We start from the raw sequence: 27,793 nt of genomic DNA, 5'->3' as shown, positions 1-27,793 counted from the left end.
AGTTTTCTGGATTTCTTTCTCTCGTACGGGGATGCTTTGAAATAATAAGCAGTCTATCTAGAAGATCTATAGGTAATAGCCATGTGGACTCTGGTAGTTTTGCCTCGTATTCTACAATATTGTAAAAAAATAAATGTACACTGGAGCCGCGATATCGCGCTCATTCGGTATAGCGCTAATCTCAGTAGAACGCTTATTATGCCTTGGCTCCCAAAAAAAATCGTATTTTTCGCCGATTATAATTTTTTTTTTTCATGTATATCAATACCGCACCTTATCCACTATAACGCTTGTTCAAAAGTGTCAGTCGAGTGCAATAAACAGTCATAATTACGTCACTCATGATAAGAAGGTGTGAAGTCATACACAGGTAAGCGTTAATTCCGCTCTTTTGTTCATTTTGAACTGTTGATCAGTCAGGTATCAAACTGTTAGCTAAAACATGCAAACACCGAAGAGTTAAGCAAATCACCCAAGCGTAAATTAATTTTAAAAAGCAATTACTTTCGATTTAATCGGCAAAAAAAAGTTGTTGAGGATGACTGACTTTTTCACAAGAGACAGCAGGAAAAGACGATTAATTTAGTCCATCCACTAGTATCAATTTTCATGACCACACATAACAACACGTTAACACTGCTGTTTTACTGGAAATTTATAAACAATTGTAGACATTCGTGGTTTATATTTTTTAATTTGTAAATTTCATGTTTATATTAAAGATATTCAGTAATGCTTTACAAAATAATTAATAAAGTAATATATAAAAAGCTTGGACTGATATCCTTGGAAGGTAAGTAAACATTCATTTCCACTAACAAGCGTATATGTTTCGGCGGTGGGTGGGGTAATTGCGATATTTTCGCTATATAATTACACAATGAGCGTTATAAAAAGTTACTCGTTACAACGCTGTCTTGAGATCATGGACCCCAACATGAGCGCTATATCGCGGCTCCAGTGTATGTTATATCACATAGGAACATATCGCAATTGTATGAATTAACAAGCAGTACCAATTTGGCATAAAACATGCCAATCACAAATGTATGGTCTCAGAATAGGTAGAGATTTTACATTAAGATACCACTATTCATCATGACTGGATGATCAATAATCACATTTTGTGGTAGCATGGTTAAGTGTGATGGCATGGACAAGTGTGGCTGCATAGACAAGTGGTAATAAGTCAGACTAGTAATCTCAGGATCTCTAGCTGTGATTACTACAGAGATACAACATCTCGAAATGATGACGAAAACCTGTATCCAGTAATACTAGAACCATCCATCATGTGTGTGTGGAAGATATGCTATTGAGAAAATGTGAACATTTCATCATCTCTGGTGACCTTGACCTCACATATATTGGCTTACATTATTTATGCAGGAAAAAATTCAGTCTAAAGAAACTTGTGCCAAGTAATACTTTAATTCAAATCGATAAGCCAAAATGAATGGCTAAAAGTGAAAATATCAATAAAATGGCTTGTACCTTGTGATTCCTCTGTTTGTTGCCATGATTAAAATAGGTGCCATATCACTCTCTAATGCTCTGTTTAAAAATGAGAAACTTTCTATATCCAACATGTGTACTTCATCAATGAATAACACCTGTAATACAAGATTGAACAATTACAATTTATGTATCAAAAGCACATTCTGAGGGGCGAGTTTTAAGGAGTTGAAAGAAAATAAAGGTTACTTAAACGTAACAAAAGTGAAAATAAACAAAAAGTGAAAAGATGTCAGGTGCAGCAAAATCAATTGACAGTATTCAGGTTGTCTTAAGGAAAGCATTTAAGCAATCTTGCTTGAAAACAAATAGGAAAAAAAAAATTTGCTTTTCTTTTCTTTTCTTTTTTTAATCTTATCAGACTCCCACTAGGTGTGTTAGGTGGAAATACAGAAATTATTTAATCAATATCTATAACAATATTTTTGTGAAGAAAAAAATGGAAAAGGGAGATCTCTCTAGAGCAAATGACAACAAAAGTAAAATACTTGATTTAATTGAGTCCTTTCATGAGAGACAAGTTTATCATCCAAGCAACCCCTTGCACCAGCTTAAGCCAACACAAAAAGTATTGGAATCAAAGACCCTAAAGGACTAACAATGATCTAAAGGACAATAAATGATACAAAAGGACAATCAATGACCCTAAAGGACTAGATAGATAGATAAAACAGTATAACAACAAGAACGTGTTTGTTAAACACAAATGCCCCAGGCTCAGATTCTTGTCAGTAGCAATACTTCAAAAAATGTTTACCCATTCACTCAGTTATGGACAGAAAAATCGCCAAAAAATTGTAAACACAAGTTTTTATAGCTTGACAAAAGTCATGGCATTTTGTAATTGTGAAAATATAAGTTGCCAAGTCATTGCTCTGACTTGTGAAGTTGAAAAATATTCAACTTCATGCAAGTTATCTTCCTACCAAATATGAAATACATCTGTCATTAAATAAAGGCTGTATGGGCCAAAAGTGTATATTAGTCTATTTTTGAGCACTGGTGACCTTGACCAATTAACCGACCCCTAACTCTATCCAAAAGAAAGAATAATCCATGTAAGTTTATCTCCTAACCCAAATATGAAATACATCTGTCAATAAATAAAGGCTGTATGGGCAAAAGTGTAAAAATCTATTTTAGCACTTGTGACCTTGACCCAACTGACCCCTTACTTCCATCCAAAGGAAGAATAAACCATGCAAGTTATCTTCCTACCAAATATGAAAAAACTGTCAATAAATAAAAGCTGTATGGCAAAAAGTGTAAAAATCTTTTTTTAGCAAAAGTGACCTTGACCCACTGATCCCCTACCCCAATCAAAAAAAGGAAGAAAATACATGCAAAGTTATTTCCTACCAAAATAAAAATATCTGTCACTTAATAAAGCTGTAAGAGCAATGTGTAAAAATCTATTTTAAACTGGGACCTTACCCAACTGACCACTAACTCCATAAAAGTTTATGTTTTATCAATCATAAATAACATCTGTCTATAGAATAAGGTCAATACACCTGTAAAAATGTAAAAATCTATTTTAACATTGGTGACCTTGACATTGGTAACATTGACCTTGACCAAATGACCCCATACTACACCCAAAGAAGGAGGTGTTTGTATTAAACTAAGACATCAACTAAAAAATAAAAGCCGTATGAGCAAAAAAAAAGGTTTATATTTATTTTTTTAAACCAGTGACCTTGACCTTGACCCTAGAGACCGCTTACTCCAAAAAAAATTAGAGGACCATCAAAGGTATCCACCTACTAAATATGAAAGATATCAGTAAAGAAATTAAGCAATTAGGAGAAATTTAAGATAAATCCAACTTGCCGAAATAGGGTTAACCAGACAAGGCCCTATTTTCAAAGTGAAAAAAAGGAAATAACTGGGAAATATGGATGACACAGTTATATAACTTGGCAATATCATGTGCTTTGGATTGATAAGTAAGTGTGGAAATTATAAAGCCATTAGTATAGATAGAACTTAAGATATTTCCACCTTGCCGTTTTAGGTTAACCATTATTCATTTTCTAAGTACTGAAAAGGGCAATAACTTGGTAAATATGAAAGCCAGAGTTATGAAACTTGCCCAGATCATGTACTTTGTATTGATTAGTAAGTGTGTAAACTTAGAAGCCATTGGTACAGGTAGAACTTAAGACAAGAAACATGGCAAGGCCATGAAACCAGGTTTTCAATTATCACCATTGTAGATAAATATGTTGTATTTGAAATACAAATACAAGCAACAAACAATGTAACTATGTGCAATGTAAAACATGAATAATGTAGGAGGAATTGCCACTGAAGAAGTGTTCACTATAATATTATGTATAAGGAAAAAAACAAAGGGCCATAATTAGGTAAAAAACTATCCAATCACAAAACCCCGACAATATGTGCCAGGGTGCTTGATGACAAAGCTTCTGTGAAAGTTTGAACAAAATCCGTTGAGAAATGTAGGACGAGTTCAGCACAGAAGAATTTGTTCACTATAATTATATTGATAATTCTGTATAATGAAAAACAAGTTACAAAGTAGACATGAAATAATATACAGGGCTCCAGATAATTTTTTAGGGCAATGAGTATTTACTCATTGATTTTTTTGTGAATGAGTAAAACTTGAAATCTGAAATTTGGCAGGAGTATTTTTACTCCTTACAATGTATGGAAAAGAGTAAAACATTTATTATGCTTCCATGTTTACTGCATTATCATAGTTGTAATACAAGATATGTCAGTCATTTCTTTTGCTTTTTGGACTCTCTTGGTTTATAATCTTGCATCAGACGCTTCCTTCTGCGATTCTTGACCAACCACTGTCTTGTGTCTGGTACAGGGTCATACTCTGAGACTGGCTCTCCATAAAGGCTAACCCTCAGCAGTGATTCAAGTGAAATCTCTTTGAGTGATGACCTGCCATGAGATAAACAACAACATATATACTTTCAAGAACAATTTTCAAGAATGCATAAATCATGTACATTTGCATTAAAAATAATTAGAATATTTACTTATAAACTTTTCTTAGTTTACTAACAAAATTATATACTAGAGTAGATCCACCTGCATAAATTCAAAATAAAAGATAGATAGACTTTAATATAAATGTCCACCTAATTTACTCTTAAGTCTGTTTTGAGTGCTGAATGAGCGCTCACACTCTGTGCTTGAAATCTCCATGCATAAGGCTATTTTAGCTAACTTAGCCATGTTTGGATATGTCAGACTGTGCTTCACACATAATCTTTGGCACAGGTCACTGAGGGAAATGTTCCTATATGTGCCTTTTACCATCCATAAACCCCTTTCCACTCCTTCTCAAGTTTTGTTTTGTCTAATAATGGCTCAACATGAGTGACAGTCCTCTGTTGTCCCTGTAATATAGAATGCAATATGTTATTATTTAAATAAATCAGGAAGCAATATAGTGACATTATAATATATTTTGCAAGTCCTAGATATCAGATTCTTTAAAAATAATTCATCAACTTTGTGTTTAATTTTTTTGGGACAATGTTGTTTTGCAAGTAAACATGTTTATATCAGTTAAGTTTTTATTGTTTTAAATAAGAAAAAGTTTTACATCAGTTAAATGTCAATTTGAAATACCTATAATCAGATCTCCTTCCATTTGTTTCAACTGTTTTTTCAACTCCAAACTGATTTCCCAAACATTCTAGAGCACTTTACTGGTATCAGCAGGAAGATGACATACTGTTGATGGTTCTAAGACTTGACTCAAGTATATTAAAGTGTCACTATCATTCTTTTTTTAGTCTTCTTTTAATATTTTTGCCAAGTTATCCAAATAATTATTTTTAACATTTGAAAACTGTGATTCTATATCTTTGCTATAATATTTAAGCTCATCTCCTTTATAAAAGGCCTTTTCATCTTTTCACAACAATGCTGTTTTTTCATCTCTACTAATCCATCACCCTCTTCTGATTTCATTGACTCAATCTTTCTCCACAGTACTGTCTATTAGGGGAGGAACATCACTAAAAATAAGGTTCTTTGCCTGCAGTTCACAACATAGGACACCCAGGATGGTATGAACGTCCAACATGAAAGCTAAAAGTAATGCCGTTTTATATGAAGCAAAGTACTTGTATAAACCTTTAGCTGTAGAATTTTCATCGGCCATGCTAGACAATGTTGCAAGTATGGCTCCATATGATTCATAGACGGCTTCAACAGCATTTTTAAGAAACCCAGCCAACGAATGGAATATGGTTCTTTAACAGACAGCTTAGGCTCGTCTAACAACCCCTGCATTTGTTTTAAGGCAAATGTCCTATTTCCTGATGCAGATATGAAATGGTAAAGGTTTGCAAATTTTTCTTTCAGTTCTTTAGTGGTTTCAATTTGTTTAATAGAGTCAGTTACTGCCAAATTTAATCTGTGTGCTATACAATGAGTTTGTATTACAAATGGGGCAAATTTAGCTTGAACCTGTACCCCAACACCAGTTTTTTTTACCCATCATGACACTTGCACCATCTGTTGCAAGTGAAACACATTTTGAAAAGTTAACATCACATTCCTTTAAATAATTACTTAAAGCTAAAGTTATAGTATGAGCTTTACCATCTGGTAATTCGCAGTTACCAAGAAAAGATGTATATGCACTACCATGGACTACATATCTCACACAAATTGAAAGTCTCTTGGAAACAGTGATATCAGTACTTTCATCTATTAAGATTGCAAAATAATCAGACTGATTGATCTTATAAACAAGTTTTTTCTTTAAACCAGCAGCAATTACATTTTGAATTTCTGTAATAGTAGTCCAGCTTAAATTTCTGTATGGCATATTTAATGAATTTAACCGTTGAAGTTCCAAAATTGCATCAAGTTTTTCAAATGGTAATTCATTTTTTCATGAGAGAGTAAACCGATCTTATCAAAAAAATGTCTGAATCCAACAATTTACAGTTTTTTATCTCTTCTGAATCTTGATCTAATAGCGTAGGATCTTTTTTAGAACTTTCTAATTTCAATGACATTTTAGTAGCAGTCTGGTGGGTCCGCAGATTCGCAGTGTCGCTCAACGGTTGATTTTTGAATATTGCTAGAACCAGTTGTAGTAAATGCATTTTTTCATTTGAAATTTTATACATAATGAACATTTAAGCTTAACCTGTGACGGGTCTTTCTGAATTTATGACAATCCACGGGAACAGGTCTTTCCAAACGGCGTACGTTTTATCTGAGGCTGACACATGTTTCTGTTGCTCATACGTGGCAGCGCTAATTATTTCATTGATTATAAACTTAACAATTACTTTCGGGTCGATTTTTTTCGGCTGAAAATACGAGTCAATCGTGTTTACTTTTGACAGCGACATTGTACCGGATGTTTTTTATAAAATTGCGTTAATTCCACCACCTTACTATACATACGATAACAACCGATGATAGTCGGAACTACAGGAAGTAACCGTTAGACGTTTGCAAGGCATTTATACGAAGTTAATTCCACCACCATACTATACTTACGAGAACAACCGATGATGGTCGGAACTACAGGAAGTTACCGGTAGACGCTTGCAAAGCGTTCAGACGAAATTAAAAATAAAATAATCAGAGTTTACTTTCGGTTACGTTTACGCGAAAGAAATGTTGTTCAGTGCGTAACCTGATTTTTATGTGCGTTTTCATACGCTTAAATTTTGTTTTGAATGCGTAAACGTGTTATTTCCATGCGTAATTTACGCGTATACGCATCTTATCTGGAGCCCTGAATATATCATATCTTTTTTAAATTACCTCCAAAGATGATATGACCTTTGACTGCCAAATCAAGTTAAAATCATGTAAACAGGATTTTCAATGTTAATGTCACTGTGACCTTGACCTTGGAGCCAGCCATGCGGAACATGCGTTCTGCACGTCATCTTGATGTGGTAAACATTTGTCTGAAGTTTCATCAAAATTCTTCAAAGGGTTGAAGAGTTACAGAGCGGACAGGATTTTCAATGTTAATGTCACTGTGACCTTGACCTTGGAGCCAGCCATGCGGAACATGCGTTCTGCACGTCATCTTGATGTGGTAAACATTTGTCTGAAGTTTCATCAAAATTCTTCAAAGGGTTGAAGAGTTACAGAGCGGACACAATTTCGTTTGACGCCCGCCCGCCCATCCGCCCGCCATACCCCAATCTAATAACCAGGATTTTCAAAATTGAAAACCTGGTTAAAAAATCCAACTTGCCGTTCTAGGTTAACCTCGTACGGACAGACGGACCGACGGTTCAATTACTATATGCCCGGGGGCATAAAAAGTGCTATCAAAAGGCACGCGTCTTTAAACCAATTACAACTAGAAATGTGTCATCATGCCACGGATGCCCCCGCATGCAGCCAAAATTTCAGATGGTGCATTAATTATTTTTTTCATTTTAAGTTCAAAGCCCTTAAAACTTTAAAATGTTAACACAAACCATTTTCATACAATGTTCAAGACACTGAAATTATTCAGTCTTAACCTTTTAAAAATAACATATTTCATATTTGTAGCCAAAATAATGGCTAAAAGTATGAGTGCTGAAACTGAAAGTACAAAATTTTTCCAACATTCAGGAAAGATAAGTTTTCTAAAATCATTGAACCACAACCAAATTCATACTTAAACTGCTTGACTAAGATGTATCTATATTATTTTCAAAAAGTGAAAGGGACATAACTCTGCAAAAAAAAAATCATCAAACCATGACCAAATTTTCAACTTGACCTGCCCATTCCTTTGACATATCCATATGTCAAATTTAAGTTGAATATGTAACACTGTTGGGTAGATAATGAACAGAAACTGTAAATTTCATATTATTTTCAAAGTGAAAGGGGCATAAACTCTGCCAAAAATCATTGAACCATGACCAAATTCCAACTTGGCCTGGGCATTCCAAAAAACATATCCATATGTCAAATTTGAGTTGAATGTGTTGTACTGTTGGGGAGATAATAAACGGAAACTGAAAATTTCATATTACTTTCAAAGTGAAAGGGGCATAACTCTGTCAAAAAACATTGAACCATGACCAAATTTGAACATGACCTGCACATTCTTTTGACGCATCCATATGTCAAGTTTGAGTTGAAATGTGTTGTACCGTTGGGGAGATAATGAACGGAAACTGAAAATTTCACATTACTTTCAAAGTAAAAGGGGCATAACTCTGCCAAAAAATCATCGAACCATGACCAAATTCTAACTTGGCCTGTATTTTCTAATGACATATCCATATGTCAAGTTTGAGTTGAATGTGTTGTACCGTTGGGGAGATAATAAACGGAAACTGAAAATTTCATATTATTTTCAAAGTAAAAGGGGCACAACTCTGCCAAAAATCATCGAACCATGACCAAATTCGAACTTGACCTGTATTTTGTCATGGCATATCCATATGTCAAGTTTGAGTTGAATGTGTTGTACCATTGTGGAGATAATGAACCGAAACTGAAATTTCATATTATTTTCAAAGTAAAAGGGGCATTACTCTGTCAAAAATCATCGAAACCATGACCAAATTCGAACTTGACCTGTATTTTGTCATGATATATTCATATGTCAAATTTGAGTTGAATGTGTGCAACCGTTCTTAAGATAATGAACGGAAACTGATGATGACGGAATGACAGAATGACGGAAGGACGGAAGGACGGAAGGACGGAATGACGGAACAGGGTAACACTATATGCCCCGGCCATTACATGGCGGGGGCATAATAAATTATTATACTATACTAACCCCAGGAACAATTTCAGCTTTACCCTCTTCTCTCCATTCAGCAACTTTACTGTTAATTTGTTCACGAACCTCTGATTTTATCTCACCAGTATCACCTGTAAATTCACCATTTTGTATGTTATACATTTTTACAATTTGTACATAATGTTTGATAAACGTAAAAGAAATATAACATAAAACTAAACCCAAAATGTCATTCCACATAAATTTATATCAAGAATTATTAACCCGAATGATTTGGTAAATATTTATTACTGCCCCGAAGACCATAATAAACTTAAAGGCACTTTACCCTTCTTTGGACAGTTTTTGTAGTATAATGATTTTTTATTGATGCAATTATAAATGATACACATGAACAATTTCATTAAAACATTTTTTGGTGATAAAGGTATGTTTCAGTTTGGACAGTCGAAGGCTACACAATCTGTCTTTAAAGTTAAATCTACATTTCAATTTGTTTTGCGATTTATTATGCTAACTATAACTCCAAATAAAGAACATTCAATAATATGGACAGCAAAGTAATATTGTCAGGTTCACTGTCTATTCTAGGATTCGGAAAACAGGGGATTTTTATATCGAAATGTGAGAATTTATTACATTTGTTGATCTTTTTACTGCTTCCTCTAATGTAAATTTTCCCCCTGCTTCTGAAAAAATAGGGTGAAATTCTCAAAATCCCCACGTCCAACCTCGTAGAATAGACATTGCAGGTTTAATATCTTATAAAAACAACTACAAAAACGGATATTTTTATTTCAAAAATATACAGTAAATAAGCGATATAATAGGATGTATATTGTATGATGATATAGGGAAGAAAACTAGTATTTTACCTGAGAAGAGAGCAAGGAAACCCTGTGTTCTACTGTTAATGACATCTATCTCGTGTAATGTTACAGTATGTACTACTTCTTTTCTCTTCTGTAACTCCCCTTCAGGACATTGCACAAATTTTGTCTGGAAAGAATATAAAGTGGGTATATTATAATATCATTTAACATTTGTTAGGTCTGAAAAGAATAAAGCAATCGTAATTCCAAACTTGTGAACATTTAGCAATACTGTCCTTCATGAACTTTTGTAAGAAACCTATATAGTGTGGGTGGTTGAAAGAAATGATAGTCACCTGAGCTCCCATAGCATCATAATCTCTTGCTCTCGTAAATGATCTTCCAAGTTTTGTAATCTTGCCGGTAGCTTTGTCTATTGTTATGATATCCCTGTAAAAAAAGTGAAAAATATATAGGCATTCAACAGGCTTAATGTTATCATCCTCCATATATTCTTGTTTAATATAATTTCATACTAGTATGTAACTTTTCTTTAAACCCTAACCCTACTGGAACCTAAAGTGCCACCAGTATAGAGCCAGGCTAGCCTGAGCATCTATGCAATCTGACAAGGCTCTATTTGGTTGGCTGACAAACTTCAAATTTTTATAGATAGATAATGAATAGTACCAAAAGTGAAAGCTGGACAAGCCCATTCAGAAATTCAACAGGTTATGGATAAAGAGACATTGTTTGATGCTAAATCATACCTCATACTCCAACCTCTAATCCCAAAGACTTTGGCTTCCATTAAGTTCCAAAAATTTGAAATCAGAGACAGCAAAATCTCTGACATTGGAAGTGACATTATATATGTAAAGAAGGAAAAGCATTATATTTTGGAAGTCACAAGCCAAAATCAAGAAATAAATGACTCCAAAAATTCCATTAATGGAAGCCAATAAACCAGAAATCACCACAAATCTTGTGCCCAGTTTTTCTTTGGTAACAAAATGAAACAAGATTTCTAGAATTCAGCAAAGCATGCAATATTAAATATTTTAACAGGAAAATGAGTTTCTAGGCAAGTGTTTAAATTTGCCTCATGCATCATAAATTAAAACTACAATCTGAGGAATTTGGATCCAAAATTAATTTTATCATTTCTCAGTGCCGTCATTACATCATGTCAAATAATTAACTCCGGGTTGTCATTTCGAGGCAGTTTCAGGTCAAAATGTTTACCTCAAATGGCTTGTGGGCCGCTTCTTATAAAACACAAAAATAATCGCCTTTTATTTAAAACAAACCACATCAAATTCTTACCCAGCCTGTACTTTTTCCTTAGTAAGAGATTCTATCATTTTCTGCCCAAGATCGTATATGGTCTCCATCTCTGTCGTCTTTAGTGTCAACTTGCCAACTTTTGCACCCTGTCAAACATTCAATAATAGAATATATAAATATTTACTATGCTTGAACCAAAAGTGATTACATATGATTATGAGAAAAGGTCAAGAACTAGACCAAAATTATCAATGGTTAAAAGTGTAGGAAAGAAGAGGAAATGTTTAGTATTTCTTTGTGTTTTGTATGGGAGACATCTTTATTTACATCAGGCTACAAATCTCTTGCATTGTTTACAAATGCATTTGTGAGGATGTGATTGTGAGAAAACTAGGCGTTGTGTTTGGTTTGTTTTATTTATTAACACTGAATGTTTACATACATAGAAAGTGAAGTTACATTAATAACATAAACAAAGTTTTTGCAGAAAAGTGACATCACGTGACATTGCGTCAAATTTTTAACAATTATTCTGTTATAGAAAGATATCTGAATGTTTAATGAAAACAAAATCATTGTTAGATACTTAATGTTAACTTTCTACCTAAATACATTAGTAAATACATGTAAAAGATCAAATACTATGGCCTGCTACCAGTTGAAAATAAAGAAGTTTTTTTCCACAAATTTTTTTTTCCTTTTCTTTCCTCACTTACTACTGATCATAAACTGTTAACTAAATATCAAAAAGCAAAAAGAAAGACAATTAGTTTTTTAATTCAAATGGTCATTATTTACAAATACAAAGAAGATTGTTTTCTTACTTTCGAGTCGGCCCATAATGCATTTGACGAGTTCATTTTGGACTCAAGCTGCCTCTTAATGACAATACTGTACAGTGATTTATTGTCTAATAAAGGCTGTTCCCTTAGGTATATTTTCCCCTAAAATTTACCCCTAAAATGCCCAGCACACATTCATCACAAGAGCAGCTGACTTGTATCAGCTAGAAGACAAAAATCTGTCCCTAGTATCGATAGCCTCTGCTATGAAGCATGCATGTAAAATTGAACTGAAATTGAAAATTTTATAAAATCTCATTCTCAGTTTTTGAATTTCATTTTTCCCTTTTCTGATTTCATGCCCTATATTTTCCCCTTAGAAAGCCACAGGTTGTATTGAAAATTGGAGAAAAAAACTCACTGCTGTATAATACACTATCAGCATGTAGATACTTACAGTTCCTGTAGCAGGTCTGTCTATCTGTATCTCTACAACTTCACCTTCTATAATCTCAGTCTCTTCTCTGTAAATATCATAACAATGTTCTGTCAGCACTGTAAATCTCCTTATCTTAGACATAGTTAACCATTTAAAACATTTACAATATTGCTGAAGCCTGTTATACACCATTGTCTATTATTTCTATGCAACATAATTTATACCATAGGGTAGAATGACACTAGATATTTTCAAATTCATGATTGTTTTTCATTTTAAGAAACACTCTTACCCTACAAGTAAAATTATATAAGTTTATGGCAAATTCAAGTTTACCCGGTGGCAGATACTACATTACTTCAAGGTATTAACCAACAGTGAAGATACAAGTATACCTGCCCTTGCTATTGAAGGGAAAAAAGCCCTGGCATCTAATCTTAAAGTGGATAAAGTTAGCTACCTTAGCTTCATTAAAGAATTCCTGTTTTAAATCACATGAACTCCAAGCAAAATAAAGATAGATTAAGCTGACTTATATATGTAAACTGTACTCTAGTATAAAAGTGAATAAAAGTTAAGTCAGTAATCTTAGCAGTTAACATCATGGCTTTGTTTTGTTTGTTTATTATGTTTGCTTTCTGGGGAACCAACACAATTTATGTCATATGGTGCTGAAACAGGAAAAAATGATTTTGGCTAACCACATATCACTTAGTATTACAAACATAAAGCACCAACAGGGGCAAGAAAAGCATAGACTCCAGTAATTTGATCCATTTAGTCAACAAATCTTAAGGTCACACAGGGGAAAAACTTGCAGATCATGGTGAAATTAATCTGATACTTGTTCAAGCTGAACTTACTTGATTCTAACTCCGATGGATTTCCTGAATGCTTGGGTAAGAGCCTCTGTTTTCCCCATCTCAAGAGAGAATATTTCACTGCCAGCTATACTTGTAAATGGTGTATCAGAACCCAGTGCTTGAGCCATACCTGCAAATTTAATTTCATACTTTACTTTAACTTCATGTTCATTTGATGCATACCTACATGGTTAATTTCATACTTAAACCACCATGTCCAATTTATAAATACCTAGATGTTTAATGTTATATTATACTATGAGGCTTAAACCTTAAGTCCATTTTTTACATACCTACATTTTTAATGTCAATGTCGTACTCATACCTCAAGTCCATTTTCTTAAGCCTACATCAATGTCCTTTTTATGAATCAGGGCTTGCAAAATCTGATTTTGACTTACTTGTCTGTTTTTATGTGAAGTATTTTTTAACTTGTCTGTATGATATTTACATAGTTTATTCTTGAAAATTTTCATCTGTCTGTACAGGCTGTGGGACAACCCGGGCAATACGGACAATTGATTTTGCCGGCCCTGTGAATACCTACACTTAAACCTCAAATCAATTTTATGCATACCTATAAGTTCAATGATTTTATAATTAAATGATTAAACGTAACTTTAAGTCCATTTGATGCATACCTACAAATATAATAAAATTCTTAAACCTTTAATATATTTAATGTCATACTTAAACCCCAAGTCTATTTGATGCATACCTACATATTAAAATGTCATTGTTTACTCAACTTACAGTCAATTTTATAAAATTTTGAAATTGAATCTACATTGCTGCTAAAACTGATTTGAGGCAATTTCCTTAACAACATATGTTTTCAACTGTTATCAAGCTATATCTATAGATGATAAGGGCCTCTACTGTTTCTGAAATATCTTATAGGTCAGGATTACATTAATTTTGAAATAAATTACACTAACAGGAATATCCCTAAAAAAATCATAGAAAAAAAAAGAGTTGTTTTTATAGTTGAGTTAATTGTGATGAAGATTAAATTGTCATTTCTATTGCTATGATGTTTTAAAATAATGAGCATCAGACAATCTGACTGATCTGTAAAAATTTAAATCAAATCTAAAACAAACATTTATAGCAAGCAGGGATATTTTTTAATTATTTTATGGCCTTATTGGGTCATATTCCCAATTGAAAATAGTACATCATTTTCCCAATTCACAGGAAAAAAAATTCCCAATTGAAAGTTACAAAATAAAAATTCTAAAATCTTTGCAAATAATTGCTTCTTCACTGTAATAGTGTTTAAATGTTTGAAGATGCCATCATAGAAGTAATTGTTTGTATCCATTTAATCACTGTAAAATTTCAGTCATGCATTTTTTCCCAATTTTTAACAAATTCCATGGGTATGGGTCATTTTTTCCCAAAATTCTGGGGAAAAAATCCCTGGCAAGCAATCATGCACATACCCATAGCTATGGCAGTTTTCCCAGTACCAGGATGTCCAGCTATTAACAGTGCTCTTCCAGCAATTTTTCCCTCCTGAAATAAAGAACAGAGATTTATTCCATTGAAAACTTTTGTTAATCATCTATCATTAGATAAGTATTACAATCATGAAGATTCCTTCATGGGTGGATGTTTCTAGTTTTCCATCAGATTCACAGCAGCAAGTCAAAATTAAATACTCCAGAACAACATCTTCATTTCAAACCTATTTTACTAAAGTCAATCACAGACCAAATAAACAAGCAATTATCATAGTATTGCAAGCAATCCATAAGTCCCCTACCAGTTAGAACCCCATCAACATTCTGAAGGGCCATTGGTCATTCACTAATGTTTCAATTTTTCTCTATTTTAAGTAAATTTGTTGGAAAAGTTCTTTAAAAGTGATCACAGGAAACAGTTTTTTATGAACAGACAGACAGACAGACGGACTGAGGACACTCTAAAGTTAATATTTGAAACATCCCTGTTTCCAAAATATAACATTTTAAAAGCAAAATTCTTAAATAAAAAAATTCAGCTCTTTTTGACTAATCACAAATATTGTTATATTTGCCATGTTTTAAGCCTATTTGTTGCCAAGGCAACTGATATTTTATCAAAATAGGAAGAACAGATAAGACATGCATAATCTCAAGACTGCTATCTACCCATATGTCAAGTTTCATAAAAATATTTCCAGTACTTTTTGAGTTATCACTGGATTCAGTTTATGTGTAAAATTAGCCAAATTTTCAGTCTATGTGTTGCCATAGCAACCAGAATTTTCAACATAGGAAGAAAAGAAAAAAACGTGCATAATCTCAAGACTGCCATCTACCCATATGTCAAGTTTCATAAAAATATTTCCAGTACTTTTTGCGTTATCACTGGATCCAGTTTATGTGTAAAATTTGCCATATTTTCAGCATATTTGTTGCCATAGCAACCAGAATTTTCAACATAGGAAGAAAAAAAAAAGATGTGCATTATCTCAAGACTGCCATCTACCCATATGTCAAGTTTCATAAAAATATTTCCAGTACTTTTTGCGTTATCACTGGATCCAGTTTATGTGTAAAATTTGCCATATTTTCAGCCTATTTGTTGCCATAGCAACCAGAATTTTCAACATAGGAAGAAAAGAAAAAGACGTGCATAATCTCCATACTGCCATCTATCCATATACCAAGTTTCATAAAAATATTTTCAGTACTTTTCAAGTAATCGCGGGATCCAGTTTTGTGGACGGACGGACGGACTGACGGACGTACTTAGCAGACGTGTTTGTGGGGTTATTCCTTTGATCTCTTAACCCCACAAGAGCAAATTTTTTTAACCCCATAAAAGCATTTTTAACCACATAATACATGTCTCTACGGAATGAACCCCATACAGAGTGCCTGTACATAAACCTAAACCTCATAATGTAGCTCTCGTCTGCTCGGACTGACAGACGGACGGAGGGTAAACCTAAAGTCCCCTCTGGTAAACCGGTAGGGGACTAATAATCATGCTACAATGCTCCAATTATACCTGTAAGTACATGTAAAAGCCTGTACACCACAAAAAATGTCTTACTTTATTCCAACTGATAGACTAGCCACACTATTAACAAGTTAGTTGCTAGGACTTCAAGAATAAAAGCAATTCAAATTCATTTCCAATAATGTGTCCAGTCAGATTGCATACAATGTACATATGTATGCAGTGTCTATTCTAGTAATTCAAAAATAGGGACGAATTTCCCCTGAGCCACTCACTTAGTATTTTTAAAGTGACTTAAAAAAATAGGGGTGATTTTCCAAAAACATAAGAGTGCCAAAAATGTTGTTTGGATGGTCTTTTTTCCAAGAAACTTACAAGATAAATAGCTATAAGGATCTCAGCGACCTTATTCTACATAGTCTTATAAAACTTTTGAACTATGCATCCCCTGAGAAAGATGCTTAATAACACCAGTTTTCGAATGAAATGTAATTATATGTGTATTATTTTTTTCTATGACATATTTGTCTGCACTTTTTTCGTAGAAACGTTAAAACCGATATTCTTTGAACAAACATAATTCTATTTACAGCTACAAAAGTTGTCTCATTCAACTTTTTCGACGAAAACATTGATTTTATTTGTTACAGTTACCTCCTTCAGTTTCTGGTGTCCATGTAAACAAATATGCCAACTTTTTGATAATGTTTATAAATCAAGATGTGGGATTTTCACAAACATGCCTCATAAATGCGCACGATGTTAGCAAAAAGAGCAAATCCTAGAATAGACACTGTATAAGCTGGCAAATTACATCTGTAGGCTGTCAGTATAACAGAACAAAGTACTCAGTAATGGCTAATCCTATTTCTGCATATTTCAGGGTTTTTTTCCAGTATTTTGGGAACATGACCCATACCCTTGAGATTGGGAATTTTAGCGGCATTTTGCCCAAAATTGGGAAAAAAAAAACCACAACATTTTCAAGTTTCCTGAGGCAATATATTCCTTTTCTAATATTATAGGATTTAGTTCACAAAAGTAGGTCTCTGATTTTCAAATTTTTGAACTGTGTTATTGTATAGTGTTTTGACTTTACACCTCCTGGATGTTTCACCCCTGGATGTTTCACACTCAAAACCCTGGTGCTTTCATCACCACTTTTTAAATTTGATAAATATATGAAATAAATACCATTATGGGTTAATATTATATATAATATAACACATACTTGCAAACAATTACATTCATGAAGAAGATTTTTTTGACATAAATATAGTGAAATTTCCCTGGGAAAATAATTATAAATATGAGTTCTGAAAGAATTATCAGCTATAAGTCTACATGTATATATTATTACATTTTTTTTTTGTTATCCAAAAATTAAATACCATAAAAATATTGATTAAATAAAATATGTTTTTATATAACAGATAAGAACAAATTATTAGAAGTGTGAAACAATTTTGAATAAAGCATTATAAACACAGGTTTATTAATTACTAAATTAGCACCTTTAGAAGTGTGTAACTAATAGTTCTTTTTAGTTTTTATAAAATAGGAAATGAAATTATATGATGAAAATAACAGTGTTTATTTTAATGTTATGTTATTGTATTGTGCATACATTGTAGATATAGTAATTGACTCTGAATAAAATTTAGTAAATCTTATCATTTTGTTTTTATCTGTTTTTCATACATTGATACATATTTGGTAAATTTTATTTTAACAAAAATGTCATTTTTAAATAAAATTTCTTAATTATAAATTTCAAAAAACAAATATTCTCTCAATGTCTATCATGCAAATTTATATGATAATGAGTTATCTGTCATCTGTAGCTGAAAAAAACTCGCACAATTTGCAACAATACCAAACTTTTGCACCACTATAACACAACAATGCATACTTCAACTCGTATTTGTTGGAACTTAATAACATTTGATCATTGACAGGGACAACTGTATCTGATTTAAACTCGTCGCTAGAACTTTTAAAACCCTGAGTAGGAACATCACTTGCAGTTTCATTCGCCGTTACCGTTTCAGAAGTACAATTCTTTTCCAAGAGAGTCGCTTGCGTAAACATTAAATCATTTTTTTTTGTTTTTATCAGTGCTTTTTTAACGTGTGAAACATTTTGATTTACTTTCACTTTCGAAGGTCGTCGGTATCGTAAGACGCTCGATAAACTTATACTAAGAAATCAAGCGTCTACTTAACACATGGGTTGTTTAGACGCCGGCTATTTGCTTAATTTTACGTTCCCCCAAAGATCGATTTTTAAAATTTTTTTTTTAAGTTTTCGATTGGGAATTTTTGTATCAAAATTGGGAAAAAAACATACTATTTTCAATTGGGAATATGACCGAATAACGGCTATAAAATCGGCCAAAAAAAACCCCTGTATTTTGACACATTAAAGATAATTTATGCAGATTCATCAGGTAATTTGAATGTTTGTGTCACGGTTCAGAACAGTTCACTATTTAGGGGAGAAGATGTGTAAGCAGCCGGATAGCTCAGTCGGTTGAGCCACGGTACGGTATTCCGAGGGTCCTGGGTTCAAGTCCCGGTCAGGCTGCACATTTTTCTCACCCTGTGACATTTGTATAGTGTAAACCTCTGCATGGTGCACTTGTAAGATGTGCTGCTTTTAAACAGAAACTACACATAAAAATTTCTTCACCTTAATCATTTCAAGGATGACACCAGCTGCTCGCCTAGCATCCATCTGTCCCACCATTCCCTGTGACACATTGCGAGCTTCCAAAGCATCATCAAGACCTAAACCTCGGATATGAGAATGAGCACCTGTGCAACAAAAGAAACAATGGTCAACATAAAATTATATCAAATTTACCCCTTTTTCAGTGGTAAAACTGCCTGACAAATATAATGGTTGCAAGTTTTATCTGTCACTTTTCTTTGCACATTTTCTATAAAGTCTTTACTGGACTTTAAATCAAATGTCTGTGCATTAATGCTCTAAATCTTCATGTTTACCTTTTCCTCAATTAACATCTTAAATAGTCTTGTCTGTTTTCAGACTGAACAAAACCATTCGACCATCTTTAGGGAAAGTCCTTGTATTAAAATATGTACTGACCAAATACTTAGTAACAACAATTAATACAATGATATGACCGCACTCTCTTCATGCTCTAGTTAACACTGCGGTATACCGTACCCCGGATATTGCTCGATATTATGAGGACTTTCATCCCATTTCGCGACTTTGAACGGGGAACGAAGGTAAGTTCAGCGACGATATTTTCCAAACTAATGGCTATTTCATTTATCTAAACGGGTTATATATATCTAGAGGTATTTTTGTAGCTCTAAAAGACGTAAAAGTATTACAGGTATTTGTAAAATTTATTAAACTACCCCTAAACGATCCGCTGCTCACTAGCAAATACTGACCGCGATACTGTAGAATCGTTAGAAATTATTATATTACCAATATAAAAAAAATTGAATCGAGCAATTTTTTTATTCACAATCCAAGTATGCCTTGTCCAAATTTCAGGCAAAAAGTGTGAAAGTACAAAAAGATACAGGCTAAAAAAGATACAAGACAGTGTACCGAGTATTGATTTTAAGTGTACAGAGTATTGCAAAATAGCCCAACTTTAGTGTACAGAGTATTGCAAAACAGAATTAGCACATTAGTATGGAAACTCGATATTTTTGTCTAATTTTCACGTCTGTTTATCGATTCAATTTCATTTTTCTGATAATGTACTGTTTATATGATATTTATTCAAATATTTCAGATTCAACAGTGCATTTTCAGTGTTATTACTGTTCTTTTCCTACGGGCAAATACAGAGATTTAATTTCCAATTTGGTTGAAAATCACACTATGGATGAAATTAAGTGTGTGCAGGGTCGGAAGCAGGGTAGAACCATCAAAATTGACGATAAAAAACTTTAAATACATGTCTCAAGACACTTTGATCAAGGAGACCCATCTCTGAAATGGACAAGAATAAAAAAAAAATTATTTAGATGACATTGATAATAGGTTTTTGCCTTAAGAAACATATCGACGCACTTAATAAAATATTGGCCTGAGGGCTTATGCCGTCCAAGCATGCCGGCATCGTCTTAACCTTTTACTGCATGAGCATAATGCGAAAAATGGACGTTTTCATTGAATTAGAATTAAGCCTCTTGTTACAAGTTCAAACTGCTATGAAACTATAAAAAATGCTTCAATACTGATCAAACGGGGCACAAATGTTAGCTGGACCATAGCCTGTGGAATAGCATGCTCAATTTTAAATTTCCAGTTATCATGGCAACGGGGTGGGGGGGGGGGGGCGTCTCAAAATTGCCAAAAACCTCTATTTTGCGTTGTTTTTTCCCATCAAAACTGATTTCAAGGTGCACCAAAAGTCTTAGGTTTTCGGCGTTTATTACACGGTACCTTTAAATCGACCTGAGGCCATTTGGCCCCCCACAAGTCCCAAGTCTTCTCGGCGATTAGAGGGGCTACTGCCCCACTTCAAACCCCCAAACAGAAGGGGGCACACCCCCCCCCCCCCCTGCGTAACCCCCTTAATGTACCTTTTTAATTGGGGTGGCGCCGAAAAAGTGATCACTCTTTTGAACAACATTTCTCAAACGAAAAAACCGTTTTTGGGGCCTAAATCGATATTTTTATGTATTAATAGGTACACGTGATAAAATCACTTTAAGGAAGCTTATGTTTTATGTATATGTTTTAATGGATAACATAAACAACTAGTCTTTTTTCGCATTAATAAACATTGTTAAGGTGACGCAACCATATTACTATATTGTTGTATGTATGCTATGTATTTTGGGCCTGAGGCCTTTGAACACAAATAAAGTTATTTGAATCTTTGAATCTTAAGATAGCAACGAGAACATTTTAAACACAGAAAATTGCTGAGTTCGTTCGGCTGAGATTTTTCACGAGCAGGAATGTAAATCTGGATTATTCGCAGATGTTTCCAGTAAAGTACCTCCGAATTCTGCATATTCTGCACATATAGTGTAAATAAGTATACACAGTAAGAAATATGTAAAATCAAATGTGGTAAATACTTTGTGTTTACTACTTGCATTTACTCTTCATTGATAACCAATACTCGTTATACTAAAAGCAATACTCGTGACACCGGCGGGCAACTCCAACGCAATACTCGGTACACTGACATGTGTATTTATTCTCAAAATGCACTGTCATCTGAGGTTCTATTGTTGATTGAACATTTACAACATAAACATTATCACCATTATCACATTTCACTCGATTCAAGTTTTTCTTTTAAAGAAGTATATGCACAAAAACATCAAATTTGACTGATCCGAGCTCATTTATCACGTGAGCAAAGAGACGAATTTTACCTCCTAATTATATTTCAAAGCTATTTCTCAACATTTTTGGGGTTTCAGTAACTAGAGAAATTATCGTAGTATTTGTGTTTCTACAAAATTTATATCAAACCAATTCAAAATGACTAAATATCGTCACTAAACATACCTTCTTTCCTCGTTCAAAGTCGCGAAATGGGATGAAAGTCCTCATAATATCGAGCAATATCCGGGGTACGGTATACCGCAGTGGTTAAATTACTCCTTCATTAACCTAAAATTGACCTTTAACATCAGTGAATATAAATGCTATTAAAAAAAGACCCAAGTTACATTACAAAACAGATTTGTTTGCTCAAAACCAAATGTAAAACATCATATGAGTAGACATGTACACCATATATATTTCACTTCATTATTAAGTAATGAAGAAAATTAGGCAAATAGGTATTTCAATCCTGTCCATAATATTTGCCGCAAAAACTAACAAGTAAATTGTTATTTTTGAAATGAAGCCAAACACGAGAAAAGTATATACAGTAATTTACCAATTCGCTCGATCCTAGTGACCTCTCTGATTTCCTGTACCTTGTCAGCTGTAGGCTACAAATAGAAAATAAAAATATTGAGCCATAATTGTTTTACGTAATCAATGGAATTATTTAACAGTTTTATCATTCAGGCCCTCAGGGGCGGCAAAATCAATTGTCCATATTGCCCAGGTTGTCCCACAGCCTGTACGGACAAGTGAAAAATTGTCCCACAGCCTGTACGGACAAGTGAAAAATTTCAAGAATAAACTATGTAAATATCATACGGACAAGTTAAAAAATGCTTCAAATAAAAATGGACAAGTTAGTCAAAATCAGATTTTGCCGGCCCCTATCATTTACAGTGCTTTTTACATTTTTTCACATTTAGGAGGATGGTGGCAGTGTTGCATCTAGGCTGCGCGATTTGTCCTTTTTTATGCTGATCGTGCATTTTAATGAAGTCAATGCGCGCCAAGTCGCGCATCTGATGATCTTTTCAACTTAATTCAGTTTATCTACATTGTATCTTGAACGCTTCAGCCATGTTTGTTTTCACTCGTGGTTATGACTAAAATACGTACTAAATCGCGTGTAGCAGCTGACTGGGTCATTTCACGTTTGTGTTTTGTAGTATTCGTCAATACTTTATTTTTTCTTCTTCCGTTTTGGAGCTGACGATAGATGTCAAAAATGCCTGAACGTAAAATAAATGAATTCTTTTCTGTATGTCATAATGTAAGGTAAATGTATGTCCCCCACATTTTTTTTCAAATCCCCCACATTTTTCAGTTGAGTGGGGGACAATCCCCAATAATTTTGAAATTCTAGATGCAACACTGTGGTGGTAGGGCCCACAGAGGGGAAAATTGAGCTGCAAAGGGGAAAATAGGTAAAATATTAAAAAACAAACAAAAACAATACATATTTTCTTAAAGGGACTCCACTGAGGTTTTTTGACATGATGGGACTGGAAATAATTTTTTAGATTATCAGTGATTAATCTAGATGTGCGTCTTGCGTAAAATACGCATAAAAATAGAAAAGACGCACAGTTTCAAAATATGTGCGTTCAATTTAACGCATGCAAATCAGGTGGATTATAATCCAAAATATCACGATTAGTGATTTCTATGTACTGTTTGATTACTTTAATTTCATCAGTTGAATAATTTTTCAATTTCTTTAGTTGAATAATTTAATTTCCGATGATTACTTGTGCAAGACTAATCCCCCATTTGCTTGAAACATTAAATCCCTGTGATCGGTAACTGCCCATTATCGGCATTAGCCAATCAGAGCGTCCATTTTGCATGAGAGCTAATCGCCTACAATGGTGAAATATGCAGAGATCTGCCTGCGCCATTGGCGCTAGAAAATGAGAATGGCACAGGAAAATTGTCAGCAAAGGGCCAAGGTTGCATCTAAAATCTGTGCCAGACTTATATTGTATGTTATTTAGTCATCCAGACAAAACTGGTACCAACAGCAACAGGTTACCCATTCCCCTGTAATTACGCATATCATTGAGTTTATCCATTTCCCTATTATAGCATTTTTCCGAGTTATCTACTTACCTTATCCTTTTTCCACACAGATAAGCATTTCTACTACCGTAAATTTAATCCAATAAAGCAAACAAAAAATCATTAATCTACTTAATATTTTAAATAAATATCGGTAACTGAAAAAAAAGTGTTGCTATTTTAAGAAATGCTGTAAGTTACAGTATAATCTGACAGGTGTGTAAATTGAATTCCCCTAAGGTCACTCAAGTCCACGCGGAGTGTAAAAAAAAAGATGTCTATTACGTCATCAGAATATTTGACAGGGTGATTAACCAATCAAGGAAACATTGTGCATGACTTTTTTTCATGATCAAAAGGTTTGTCTGTGTATGCTTTCTACACAGAGGCATACAAGGAGCAATAAAAGTCGTCAGTATGTATACAGTGTGATAGGGACATTTTGTGCAAATTACGAACAATTAAAATGGATAATGCACAGTATTAGACATAAGTAGTAAGAAAATATAAATTATGCAAATAAGATTTTTGAGCAGCCAATAAAAATTGTTTTGCCTGCAATTAATATTAGTACCAAAAAAAAAAACTTTTTTATACACTTTAATTACTTAATCGCTTGTTATAAAAACATGCAAATCATGTCAAGGATCTGCTATTAAAAAAAAAAATTCTGCTAAGACGCATTTATTTTGCTACATGACTCATTGATTTTGCTAAAGGACTCATTGTTTTCAAAAATGTGCGTCATCCGACGCATTGTAAGGAATTTCTAGATTAAACACTGGATTTTTACTCCATTTGATTTAGATCTAAACTAATAACTTATGTGTAAATTTCAGATCATTAGCTCGCTCCTTTTTTCCAGAATAATTATTATAATAGTGAAAAATGACCAAAAGCTGAAAAGCTCAAATCGGATTGAGAATAGCACAAATAAATGATTTTCAATGTATTTCTTGTATATTTCTTGGTTATATTTTATTTATATTTCTGTTTTAAAGCTGCACGCCTCCAGATGAACGAAAATATTTCAATAAAATCAAACTTGAGAAAAATGTACTAAGTTTTTAGGAAAATTAAAAATATTCAAGTAATTATTCACATGTTATATGCAATTAATGACTGATTTTTCAGTATTTATAACTATATTACTACTCCGTTACTAACGCACTAAGGGCTACTTTTGCATATTTTGTCCTCTTTATAATGTTTAAATTGCTTCCTTTTGATAATTTCACTAAATAATACTTTAAAATTATTTTCAAAATTTTCATGAAAATTAGCATGAATCTGGAGGCGTGCTGCTTTAAGTCAGGGCTCAAGCTAGGTTCAAAATTTAGGGAGAAGTCACTTCTACCTCCAGCTGCTTTAGGGAGAAGTGGGGAGACTTTAGGGAGAAGTGAGGAGATTCATTTATTGATGTTTGTTGTATGTTATCGCAATTATGTTGACTCACTGTACATATCTTATTAAATGAATTGGATTTGTGTTACAACAGAATATTCAATTTTAATTTAAAAGTAATAAGAATGAGTATCATGTAATGCAACCATTGCATTAAATGAAGATAAAAAAGCCATAGTTGATTCCTAGTATCATGGATCATATCATGGGCGGATAAACAGTTATTCCCTTCTGATTTACTATTAAAAAGCTTGCGCCGGACATTATATTCATATTCACTTATGTTGTAAAGAAAATGAAAGTAGATAACGAAAGAAACGATCTTTAATTTAACTTCATTTGTAATAAATACAGTGTAATACGCCGTCAATTTTATCAAATTTAACTCGTCGACAAAAAAGGTTATCATAACTTTCATTTAAAATTACAGTTACAGTTATATGTCGAGCGGTCCTCTTAATTCTGACAATCATTCGATAGTGAAAATTTAATTGACGTTTGATCATAAATAATTGTTATGGGTAGTTGTATGTTAGCGATTTAATGATTGGTTTAATAATGTCGCCTCGATTAAAACGTGAATTACGATTGGTTTCTCGCACGTATCGGTAATCTCGCCGTGGGCGGAGTCTAATTGTTCCTCGAGTGTCTGTTAATTAGACTTTTATGACATGTTGGTAAACAAACGGATTAATGACATTTCGCGTTGATTGAGATGCACGACAGTCCCTTTTTCCGGCAGCGAGGGTAAACAAAGCAAACACACACAACATGTTATTCACAGTTTTTGTTATTGTTGGTAATTTTCAATAATGGATCAATAAAATCGGGCGACTTCATCTTAGCTTTCATGTAGGATGTCGGCGAAGTCAGACGGAATTCGGCGACTATTTCGCCCGAATCGCCCACTAGCTCGAGCCCTGTAAGTGCTCCTATATGAAAAATTATTTTTTTTATGTTTTTAGGCTTATACTCAACATCACTAATTCCGCGTCATCATTTATCTCACGGTAATGGCATATTTTCATGTGACCAGTGTTGTAATTGGTCAGAATTGACATATTTTATTCAAACACCTTAACAACAAAGGTTTTGTGCAAAATAATTTAAATCTATAGAATTTTACGTAAAACTGAACAACATTTTACAAACTTCTGCAAAAAACAACAATAGTCCATTTAAATTGTGCATACGTCTGAACAATCATCATTTTCTAAATGTTCTTGTTTGTTGAAAAAATAAATTTTGAGTTACAATGTAAAAATACGTTTAATATTTAAAATTATGCAAAATAACTTAAAGAAATTTTAACTGAAACATGAAAAAACTGAAATAAAACACCATTACCGCGAGGTAAATGATGACGTAATGTTTTCAAAATGGCCGACACACTGTTTACATCTGACAAATTAAAACTAATTTTGATTGAATATATTGTTGTTTCCTTGTGTCATATAGCAGAAAAATGACTAAATGATACAGTTTATGACAGTTTTTGTAGTGTAAGTTTATTGTTTGTGTTCTTTACTGTTTTAAAGTGTTAAGTACCGTGAACTAAGAGGAGCACAGTATATAAACCTCAGTTGAGTTCCTTTAATCATACTTATAGAATAATTTCCTTAAATTACGTAACTAAAGATATTAAATGAAACCAAAGCTAATTTATATATATATTCCAATGCCAAAATGGCCCGTGTCACCACATAGTCTGATAGAGTGATATAAACTGATAAACTTTATAAAAGCGGGTGGGGAACAGCACATGTTATTCAAACAGAAGACAAGTATAAACAAGAGTGCAGAACAACAATAACTCATCTGCTCTTAAAGTGCAAAAAATGCACTTATATTAAGAAAATGCAGTAAAAATAAAAAATATCAATTCAAATGACATCAATGTCTTATTAATTTGAAAAATTTTAACAATATTTTTTTACCACTGCCATCTTTGTTTAATTCCAGACTGTGTTAACAAATCAAAAGTGGAGACGTAAAATATAAACGTTCAAATCTAATATCTCATCAATGGACCAGTCTACACATGGCAAACGATTTCCGCGTCTTAAAGGGAGGCAACTCTAGAATATTCTCGAATGTTTCGTGCATAAAACACGCATTAATCATTAATGTCCCTTCAACTTACGTATTTGTCAATTAACTCAATTTTATAGTAAAAAGTGCGATTTCATGTATTCTTTGAGTGTTGTAATTTCATGACATTCGACAAATATAAAATCGGCGGTGGGGAGGGATCGCCTATAGAAAAGCCGGGATCTGGGATCGTATTCAACATATTGACCATCATTCTGTTCTCGGTGTCATCGATAAATTGTTGATTATTGCATGCCTTTTGTGAAAGATATGCTTGTGATATGCTTGTTTATAATTTTAATGATGTTTTTTGTTGTTGATGGCTATGATATATTTTTGTATTTGAATGATTTTCGTTGAGACTCGCATGTAGGCCTACTGTATAAATGTTTCTTGGTTGGTTATTTCGATCATATATGTTTGATAAAGAAAACTTTTAATTAATAACAGCCGTACTAGAAATACTACAATTTGTACGAAAATAAAGTTTAGATTATTATTATAATTAT

At 33.3% G+C, this 27,793-nt stretch overlaps 1 protein-coding gene across 1 annotated transcript; it reads right to left on the bottom strand.

Moving 5' to 3' along the window:
* Positions 1 to 53: 53 nt before the first annotated feature.
* Positions 54 to 27,232, bottom strand: LOC132733843 (ruvB-like 2). Its single transcript, XM_060720562.1, has 12 exons — positions 27,131 to 27,232; positions 22,282 to 22,336; positions 19,074 to 19,198; positions 14,876 to 14,948; positions 13,431 to 13,560; positions 12,586 to 12,652; positions 11,386 to 11,492; positions 10,416 to 10,509; positions 10,123 to 10,246; positions 9,284 to 9,378; positions 1,495 to 1,613; positions 54 to 111 (listed from the first exon to the last, which is right to left on the bottom strand). The coding sequence occupies exons 1-12, from the start codon at positions 27,137 to 27,139 to the stop codon at positions 54 to 56; spliced, it is 1,056 nt and encodes a 351-aa protein (XP_060576545.1). The 5' UTR covers positions 27,140 to 27,232.
* Between the last annotated feature and the right edge of the window lie 561 nt (positions 27,233 to 27,793).

This window comes from Ruditapes philippinarum, unplaced genomic scaffold (genome assembly GCF_026571515.1).
Source record: "Ruditapes philippinarum isolate M1 unplaced genomic scaffold, ASM2657151v2 ctg3702_1_1_1_1, whole genome shotgun sequence".
Classification (NCBI taxonomy): domain Eukaryota; kingdom Metazoa; phylum Mollusca; class Bivalvia; order Venerida; family Veneridae; genus Ruditapes; species Ruditapes philippinarum.
The sequence above is the reverse complement of the archived record's forward strand: the minus strand, read 5'-3'. Positions and strand labels throughout refer to the sequence as shown.

Excerpts from the sequence above, each read along its gene's own strand:
- LOC132733843 (XM_060720562.1), bottom strand. Across the intron at positions 14,949-19,073 it reads TCATCCTTGAAATGATTAAG|GAGGGAAAAATTGCTGGAAG; the intron begins GTGAAGAAATTT and ends TCTTTATTTCAG. Across the intron at positions 12,653-13,430 it reads TCCATCGGAGTTAGAATCAA|AGAAGAGACTGAGATTATAG; the intron begins GTAAGTTCAGCT and ends TGATATTTACAG.